Raw genomic sequence first — 9941 nt, 5'->3', positions numbered from 1 at the left:
AATGGTACGTGAAAAACAATTGTAAATTTCATCTAAAACTTCAAATTAATAGCTCTGCATCCTCATGAAAAACAGAAAAACGAAAATCTCAAAAGCATTCTCTGTCTGTCTAGAAGTATCTAAAAACTCAAGCTGACACTGTAAACTAATGGATACTGGATTCGTAGACAGCATACAGAAGGCTTATGAAGAAAGGATGGTGCAGAATTATAGTGATGAAACATTGAGGAAAACAAAAGAAAACAAAAACATAAAATTGGCCAAACCCTCGAAGGCAAACAGCAAAGTTATTAGTACCTCTTAGCTCGTGTACCAGTGCGTGCGTGTCAAGGACAGCATACATTTAAAAAGGTAAGCATAACATAATTTTGTTTTGGTAAACGGGAATGTTGAAATAGTTTGCTCACTTTTCTTCTGTAGCTTTTCGTAAAAGAAAAAAGAGTCAGGCTAAATGCACCATATTCTAAAACAGTACATAGGAAATAAATCAGCTTTGTGGCCAATGAATATATGATGAAACCCATTCCTGAGAATATCAGCTCCTACATCACAGCTCACGGTGAGTTTGGTCCATAGCGCACAAGCCGAATTCCTTCATCGTCATCCGCTCAGTCCACTTCCTTCCTTCCCAGATCCCTGCTTCGTCGTGCCACAGTCGAAGCTCACAGGAAGCAGCACGCCACCATGATCTCGTTGAAGCAGGTGACATCGTCCACGGTGAGCGGTTCGTACATGACGCGGAATCCACAGATGAGAGTCGGGGGAGGGCACATTGCCGGGCTGTACCAGTTTCCTGAGGCGGATGAATCCTAAATTCAATATCCATATTCTGTTTGTGAATATATATATACATATATATATATATATATATTGTTTGTGGTGTATGTATATATCTAAGTAAAATATATAACAAATTTCATAGTGTTCTTGAGTTGGACGTAATATCAACACTTTTACCGACGCATCGCAACAAAGAATTAGTTGATCTCTGCAAACCAAATGTTAGGAGATATTTTTAAAACATGCTGCTTCGTATACAATCATGCCTTGTCAGAATCATTATTCACAGCCTCTCAGATACAATAATAAGAATGATAAATGACACAGATGTAGAAATAAAGAATTAAAAAAAGCGAAATCAGTAAAAACTAAGAATGATTTTTCACCTTCGTTTTGCCCATAACTCTGGGCGGTGCCGGTCTGGCAATGCATCCGGAAGTTGGTCACGCCCACGTCATCCTTGTCCAATTGATCCCCGACCCACTTCATGCGGAAACCCTCAGCGAATGTGTCGTCAGGGCACATGTCCTCAGCTGAATGTCAAAAGGCAATTCATCAAACTATTTATGTACTCACGAGAGAAGAAATTAACCACATAAAAGTTCTCAGCTAATTGTATACGGCCATTTATAATCAGTGTTTCTGGGGAGTTTAACACACACATACAATATATTCAATCGAAAGTTAAAACATTTTCCGACGAAACACACAAAAGGATGTATATTTACACCTCATCACTGCGTCACTGAAGCCCTGATTAAACCTAATAGGAGTAGTGGCAGTGCCTGCGAGGTCCTTACAGTACAGCTCCACGCCCGTCATACCGCAGTCGTCTTCAGTGAGTCCACCTCCGCCATATACGTCTTCCTTTCGTGAAAAAGGGAGACAATGTTAAGAATGGAATGTCTTTCCTTCTCATGCATCAAAACCTTGTAGATCTGTTTTCGAGGCAATATGCCGTACTAAAATGTATTCTTTGATATTATCATTAAATGTTAGAAACTATTTCTTGTATCGTGCAATAATTCTCATAAAAATGAATGATACACTGCTAATCGCCCGTGAGGTGTGCCCAACCCTCGAACCAAATCTGAATTCTACAAAGGCGTGGGAAACCTTTGATGACGTCACAGTAGGCAATTGTCCCATGCGGCTCTTACGCCCGATGTCCAGTCCACAGATATCTCGAAAGATCTGAACTATGCGGGTAAAACGTAAATAACTGGTGACAGTAAAATAGGGGAGAAGGGATAGAAAACAATTAACGGAACGGCAGAAATAATGGGGGAATAGACACAAGTAATGAATTAACGGGTAAGATATAAAGAAAGGAAGGGAGAGGCAATGGATGAACGAGGAGAGAGGGAAATAAGAACAAAAGTATGGATGAATGAATGAGACAAACAGTGCATGAATGAGACATATAAATGATGAAAAAAGAAAGAAGCTTGTAGATTACTCAATTCAGGTCATTAGCGGCGAATACCCTGTGGGATGAAAAAGTTTAATTACTTAAAATGTTCAAAATCTATCAATTACTGTTTCATAAGTAAAAATGAATAATAAAAACTACTGAAAACTATAAATGTTTTAAAATTATACAATACATAAACATTAGGCATATTCTGAAATAATAATTCCACTCGGGAATCGAATAAGACTTTCTACGTCACAATCCTCCCCAATATAATTTTTTGTGAATATGAACGACAAGAGATATGCTAAGGAAGGCCTTATGGGTATGGACTGCCTCTTCTGCCGTCAAGGTGCGTCGCTCTCTTTCGGGAGTTTGAAGCCTATGTGTCGGCTCTGATATAGGAGCTACCATCGTCATTCGGATACATTTGTTGATTAAACATAACATGATACCAAAGTTTTTTCCCAAAGCATTTTTTCCCTTTTCATTTTAAGTACAATTTACGATAAAACCGAGACGAAATACCCTCCTTAGTCTCTTTTGAGCCCAGCTACTCCCTTCCCGTTGGTTCCACTCTCTCAGGACACGGCGAAATCACTCACCCAAGCCCTCACTCCGTAAACAAAGGAACCTTCATCACAGTACTTGAAGACCGACCACTGGCCCCACAGTCCGTGCTGTTCGTTGCGGAGAGGGATCGCGGCTGAGGTACAGAGTTGTGTCAATAAAGAATATTCGGCCAAAAGGCAAAAGGAACGTTTGTGTAAATCTGGTAAGGAGAAACCTAAACTGAAAAATTGCAGCGGTATAAAGGGAATCCATAATAAGAAACTGCATACTGTAGTGTTGCAGTACTCTGTATATTCTCTCACGATATTGCAATAAGAACAGAAATTATAAAGACCACCTCACCACCAAATGGCACATAACAAACATAATCCGAGTTTTGCTCGAAATAAGTGTTCGAATCCAGTGGTGCGATGTCGCAGTTGCTCGAGTTGGAATTTACTTTGAAGCTGTAAACATCACAAGCTTGGTGTTGGACGCAGCCTGCTGCACATGCCAGTCGAGTACCTGGTTGAGAAAGGACAAAGAGCCAAGGAAGTCCCTCTATATTAAGGGCGGTAAATTCATTCTAAGAATAAATGTCGATGACGGAGCTGGCCATTTTCAAGTATTTATTACTTCTCTCTGACTTCGTCATACTTACGTGCACTGAAGGTAAGAATGGCCGGTGCTATCCTGTAACCAACAATTAATTTCAAACTGAGAGTATTCCTCTCTCCCTCTATGTCCTTCAGCAGAGCGACGAGAGCAATCAGCAACAAGGAACTGGGTCTCATCATCGCCAGAATCCGATTCTCCTTCTCTCTAAATCCTCGATCTGGACTTCAATACGGAGTGAGGGATCCTGTGCACACACTCTCACCGACTGAACTGGTATGCCGAACGACCATCGCATGTTGGCCCCGAAGACCACACTTTGATTTTCACTTTAATTATTAAGTGGCGTCGTGGGCGATTGCTACAGTAATTTCATTACTGCATTTTTATACTTTCGAGTGCATGGATTATACTTAAATCTTTTTGGTTTGACTTTTGCATTTCTGTTAATCAGTTAATGTGTCTATATGTTATTATTTTTATTGTTATTCTTCAAAAATCATTCCTCTGTCCGTCTGTACATAGTTGTTTTTTCTTAACATTTATAGCCCCAAAATCTTAAGACGTCTTGAGTATAGTGTGATGAGAGAGTAATGAGAAAAGCATTTGTTCTGTCTGTGCGTGTATGTGTGTGTGTGCGCGCGAGCGAGCGTTTGCGTGTGCGTGTCTGTGTCTGTGTTGTGTTAATTTTAACTTTTTCATCGGCGTTCTGACTTCAGACTCCTAATAGCAATGTCTCTGTCCTTGTTAATTAATAGCTCTTCAATTTTGACGGCTACAAATCTACCTGCAGATTTTAGGATGCTAGATCACCAGATCGTTTATAACCGCAGGAGGACTGTTAATAGATTATGTATTAAGTCATTTAGAAGGGAATCTGTTTCAGTCTATTTCCTTCCCTTCTATGTTCGTCTGGTGTTAGTAGCATTGTGGTAATAACATGTAAAAAATGTTTTGATGATTGTATATTTTATTATGAAAAAAATAAATATGGAAAGGAAATCACAAACTTTGATATTCATTTATAGACCTAGGCATGAAAAAAGAAATCAGATTTGAGCTTCAAAAAGGATTTTGAGGAAATAAGAATATATCTGTACCTCTCTATTACCTATGTAGAACATACTAGTTTCAGACTATTTTTTTAATAGCCTTAGTCACTGAGATATATGAAAAAGTAAAAAAAATAAAAAAATACACACCTCACCAAGTCAGTGTCCAAAAAAAAATAATTTCTATACTATCCAGGACCAAGGAATTAAAAGGTCTGGGGGGGGGGGAGGAGGCAAATATATTCCATACTGATTCCAAATTGGAATTCTGAATGTAAAATATTCGTCCTTGGAAAAAAAATAATTATATGCTGCAGCACATCCTCACTGTCGTATAAATCATCAACACCTTCAGTCATATGCCATTATCAAACAAATAAATACATGCACTTTTTCCATGATATCCGTGTCTTTAGAAAATTATAACTTTGGTCTTACTTTGTTAAATACTGACTAATCGAACTCTGGATTCCCATTGTATTAAACTGTCACCAAAGACAACATATCTATTACAACGTGAAATGTATCAGATGTACTGGTTATTGAGAAATATGGCACGAAGGAACAAATCAGCTGTTTAACATATTCATAATTATTCATTTTATTAAATAAACACTCATTCATCGATAATTTGCATATTCAGGTACACACGATCTTTAGTGACTAGTTTTTCCAAGGGCGTCTATCTGTCTATCCATTCATCTATCTGTGTGTGTGTGTGTGTGTGTGTGTGTGTGTGTGTGTGTGTGTGTGTGTGTGTGTGTGCATACTAACTAGATTCATTGTATGTATTTCTTTAATCCGCCTAAGTTTTTTTCTTTCTTTCTTTCTTTCTTTCTTCTCTCCTTTTTCTTTTTCTTTTCTATTATTTGTAATTCGCTCTGATTTTTGCGGTGCGCGTGCTACAACGTTAAAAAAAAAAAAAAAACAATCCTCGTTTTCTCTTTCTCTTCTTCTCTATCTATCCATTTCTCTCTCTCTCTCTCAAGTCTCCTCTCTCTCCTCTCTCTCTCCCTCTGTCTCCTTCTCTCTCTCTCTATCTATCTATCTATCTATATACCTATCTTTTTTCTCTTTCCGCAGAAAATGAGTGTTAAAGTACTTGAGAGTTCATATGAAATTTCCATGATTTAGTTATTCTTTGTACCAACATTCTTTTTCATACCTGGTTCATTCTTTCCTTTCATTTTCAATGAGCTGTTATATCGTAGTGTGTGCTGTGAATCCCAATAACACATTCCTGTATTAATTCCTAATTAAATATATATATATATATATATATATATATATATATATATATATATATATATACATATATATATCCCAACCACACTCATGTGTTTGTTACCTCTTATTCCTCTCCTTTTTTCTGGTGCTACTTAATAGCATTTCGTCCCTATTATAGTGACAGTGTACTGCCCTGCTTTATTGTTAGCACTAAATATTCCTTTATATGTACACACACACACATATACATATATGTGTGTTTATATCAATCTCTCTCTCTCTCTCTCTCTCTCTCTCTCTCTCTCTCTCTCTCTCTCTCTCTCTCTCTCTCTCTCTCTCTCTCTCTCTCTCTCTCTCTGGAGCAATTCTGAACAAAGTCAAAAGGATGTTTATCAGTATAAGTAGGAAGAAATACCTCAAAATACAATGGTATTCCTCACCAAGTATAAGAGGTATTACGGATTATAAAGGTTAAAAAAATAATAATAATGAATAAATAAATAAATAATAAAAAGAATCGATTAATCTTGGGAATGATAGATTTTGTTAAATATTTTATACATTTATTTCTTCAACCAGGTATTGACATCAAAAAGCAATATGGACTTGTAAATCGCCGTTAGCTGGTATGTAAATGCACAATAATATTTAGTACAAATCAGCTGGGAAAAATAAGTTCAACGTTAATATTTCTATGTTCATTCTAAATGTAAATCAATTATGTAAATCAATCAAATCAAAATGGTACGTGAAAAACAATTGTAAATTTCATCTAAAACTTCAAATTAATAGCTCTGCATCCTCATGAAAAACAGAAAAACGAAAATCTCAAAAGCATTCTCTGTCTGTCTAGAAGTATCTAAAAACTCAAGTTGACACTGTAAACTAATGGATACTGGATTCGTAGACAGCATACAGAAGGCTTATGAAGAAAGGATGGTGCAGAATTATAGTCATGAAAAAATTGAGGAAAACAAAAGAAAATAAAGACACAAAATAGGCCAAACCCTCGAAGACAAATAGCAAGATTATTAGTACCTCTTAGCTCGTGTACCAGTGCGTGCGTGTCAAGGACAGCATACATTTTATAAAGTAAGCAAAACATAATTTTCTTTTGGTAAAGGGGAATGTTGAAATAGTTTGCTCACCTTTCTTCAGAAGCTTTTCATAAAAGAAAAAAATCAGGCAAAATGAACCATATTCTAAAACAGTACATAGAAAATAAATCAGCTTTATGGCCAATGAATATATGATGAAACCCATTCCTGAGAATATCAGCTCCTACATCACAGCTCACGGTGAGTTTGGTCCATAGCGCACAAGCCGAATTCCTTCATCGTCATCCGCTCAGTCCACTTCCTTCCTTCCCAGATCCCTGCTTCGTCGTGCCACAGTCGAAGCTCACAGGAAGCAGCACGCCACCATGATCTCGTTGAAGCAGGTGACATCGTCCACGGTGAGCGGTTCGTACATGACGCGGAATCCACAGATGAGAGTCGGGGGAGGGCACATTGCCGGGCTGTACCAGTTTCCTGAGGCGGATGAAACCTTAATTCAAAATACATATTCTGTTGGTGATATATATATATATATATATATATATATATATATATATATATTGTTTGTGGCGTGTATATATCTAAGTAAAATATATAACAAATTTAATAGTGTTCTTGAGTTGGACGTAATATCAACACTTTTACCGACGCATCGCAACAAAGAATTAGTTGATCTCTGCAAACCAAATGTTAGGAGATATTTTTAAAACATGCTGCTTCGTATACAATCATGCCTTGTCAGAATCATTATTCACAGCCTCTCAGATACAATAATAAGAATGATGAATAACACATGTAGAAATATAGAATTTTTAAAAAGCGAAATCAGTAAAAACTAACAATGATTTTTCACCTTCGTTTTGCCCATAACTCTGGGCGGTGCCGGTCTGGCAATGCATCCGGAAGTTGGTCACGCCCACGTCATCCTTGTCCAATTGATCCCCGACCCACTTCATGCGGAAACCCTCAGCGAATGTGTCGTCAGGGCACATGTCCTCAGCTGAATGTCAAAAGGCAATTCATCAAACTATTTACGTCCTCACGAGAGAAGAAATTAACCACATATAAGTTCTCAGCTAATTGCATACGGCCATTTATAATCAGTGTTTCTGGGGAGTTTAACACACATACAATATATTCATTCGAAAGTTAAAACATTTTCCTACGAAACACACAAAAGGATGTATACTTACACCTCATCACTGCGTCACTGAAGCCCTGATTAAACCTAATAGGAGTAGTGGCAGTGCCTGCGAGGTCCTTACAGTACAGCTCCACGCCCGTCATACCGCAGTCGTCTTCAGTGAGTCCACCTCCGCCATATACGTCTTCCTTTCGTGAAAAAGGGAGACAATGTTAAGAATGGAATGTCTTGCCTTCTCATGCATCAAAACCTTGTAGATCTGTTTTCGAGGCAATATGCCGTACTAAAATGTATTCTTTGATATTATCATTAAATGTTAGAAACTATTTCTTGTATCGTGCAATAATTCTCATAAAAATGAATGATACACTGCTAATCGCCCGTGAGGTGTGCCCAACCCTCGAACCAAATCTGAATTCTACAAAGGCGTGGGAAACCTTTGATGACGTCACAGTAGGCAATTGTCCCATGCGGCTCTTACGCCCGATGTCCAGTCCACAGATATCTCGAAAGATCTGAACTATGCGGGTAAAACGTAAATAACTAGTGACAGTAAAAATAGGGGAGAAGAGATAGAAAACAATTAACGGAACGGCAGAAATAACGGGGGAATAGACACAAGTAATGAATTAACGGTTAAGACATAAAGAAAGGAAGGGAGAGGCAATGGACGAACGAGGGGAGAGGGAACTAAGAACAAAAGTATGGATGAATGAATGAGACAAACAGTGCATGAATGAGACATATAAATGATGAAAAAAGAAAGAAGCTTGTAGATTACTCAATTCAGGTCATTAGCGGCGAATACCCTGTGGGATGAAAAAGTTTAATTACTTAATATGTTCAAAATCTATCAATAACTGTTTCATAAGTAAAAATAAATAATAAAAACTACTGAAAACTATAAATGTTTTAAAATTATACAATTAATACATAAACATTATGCATATTCTTAAATAATAGTTCCACTCGGGAATCGAATAAGGCTTTCTACGTCACAATCCTCCCCCAAAATCATTTTCAGTGTATATGAACGACAAGAGATATGCTAGGGAAGTCCTTATGGGTATGGACTGCCTCTTCTGCCGTCAAGGTGCGTCGCTCTCTTTCGGGAGTTTGAAGCCTATGTGTCGGCTCTGATATAGGGGCTACCATCGTCATTCGGATACATTTGTTGATTAAACACATGATACCAAAGAGTAAGTTTTTTTTCCCAAAGCATTTTTCCCTTTTCACTTTACGTACAATTTACGATAAAACCGAGACGAAATACCCTCCTTCGCCTCTTTTGTGCCCAGCTATCCCCTTCCCGTTGGCCCCTCTCTCTCAGGACACGGCGGAATCACTCACCCAAGCCCTCACTCCGTAAACAAAGGAACCTTCATCACAGTACTTGAAGACCGACCACTGGCCCCACAGTCCGTGCTGTTCGTTGCGGAGAGGGATCGCGGCTGAGGTACAGAGTTGTGTCAATAAAGAATATTCGGCCAAACGGGAAAAGGAACGTTTGTGTAAATCTGGTAAGGAGAAACCTAAACTGAAAAATTGCAGCGGTATAAAGGGAATCCATAATAAAAAACTGCATACTGTAGTGTTGCAATACTCTGTATATTCTCTCACGATATTGCAATAAGAACAGAAATTATAAAGACCACCTCACCACCAAATGGCACATAACAAACATAATCCGAGTTTTGCTCGAAATAAGTGCTCGAATCCAGTGGTGCGATGTCGCAGTTGCTCGAGTTGGAATTTACTTTGAAGCTGTAAACATCACAAGCTTGGTGTTGGACGCAGCCTGCTGCACATGCCAGTCGAGTACCTGGTTGAGAAAGGACAAAGAGCCAAGGAAGACCCTCTATATAAAGGGCGGTAAATTCATTCTAAGAATAAATGTCGATGACGGAGCTGGCCATTTTCAAGTATTTATTACTTCTCTCTGACTTCGTCATACTTACGTGCACTGAAGGTAACAATGGCCGGTGCTATCCTGTAACCAACAATTAATTTCAAACTGAGAGTATTCCTCTCTCCCTCTATGTCCTTCAGCAGAGCGACGAGAGCAATCAGCAACAAGGAACTGGGTCTCATCATCGCCA

The 9941-nt window shown here is 38.3% G+C and overlaps 2 protein-coding genes across 2 annotated transcripts; both read right to left on the bottom strand.

Annotated features, from left to right (window-relative positions):
• Positions 1–389: 389 nt before the first annotated feature.
• On the bottom strand, positions 390–2236 carry LOC138862089 (vitelline membrane outer layer protein 1 homolog). The gene is made up of 3 exons (XM_070123241.1): positions 1509–2236; positions 1167–1313; positions 390–793 (listed from the first exon to the last, which is right to left on the bottom strand). Exons 1-3 carry the CDS (start codon positions 1600–1602, stop codon positions 663–665), a joined length of 372 nt encoding a protein of 123 aa, XP_069979342.1. The 5' UTR covers positions 1603–2236; the 3' UTR covers positions 390–662.
• A 4236-nt stretch (positions 2237–6472) lies between these two features.
• On the bottom strand, positions 6473–8350 carry LOC138862088 (vitelline membrane outer layer protein 1 homolog). The gene is made up of 3 exons (XM_070123240.1): positions 7892–8350; positions 7552–7698; positions 6473–7172 (listed from the first exon to the last, which is right to left on the bottom strand). Exons 1-3 carry the CDS (start codon positions 7983–7985, stop codon positions 7042–7044), a joined length of 372 nt encoding a protein of 123 aa, XP_069979341.1. The 5' UTR covers positions 7986–8350; the 3' UTR covers positions 6473–7041.
• Positions 8351–9941: the final 1591 nt, after the last annotated feature.

The sequence above is a fragment of the Penaeus vannamei genome, chromosome 7, assembly GCF_042767895.1.
Source record: "Penaeus vannamei isolate JL-2024 chromosome 7, ASM4276789v1, whole genome shotgun sequence".
In the NCBI taxonomy this organism is placed as follows: domain Eukaryota; kingdom Metazoa; phylum Arthropoda; class Malacostraca; order Decapoda; family Penaeidae; genus Penaeus; species Penaeus vannamei.
This window is presented reverse-complemented; position numbering and strand designations above follow the sequence as displayed.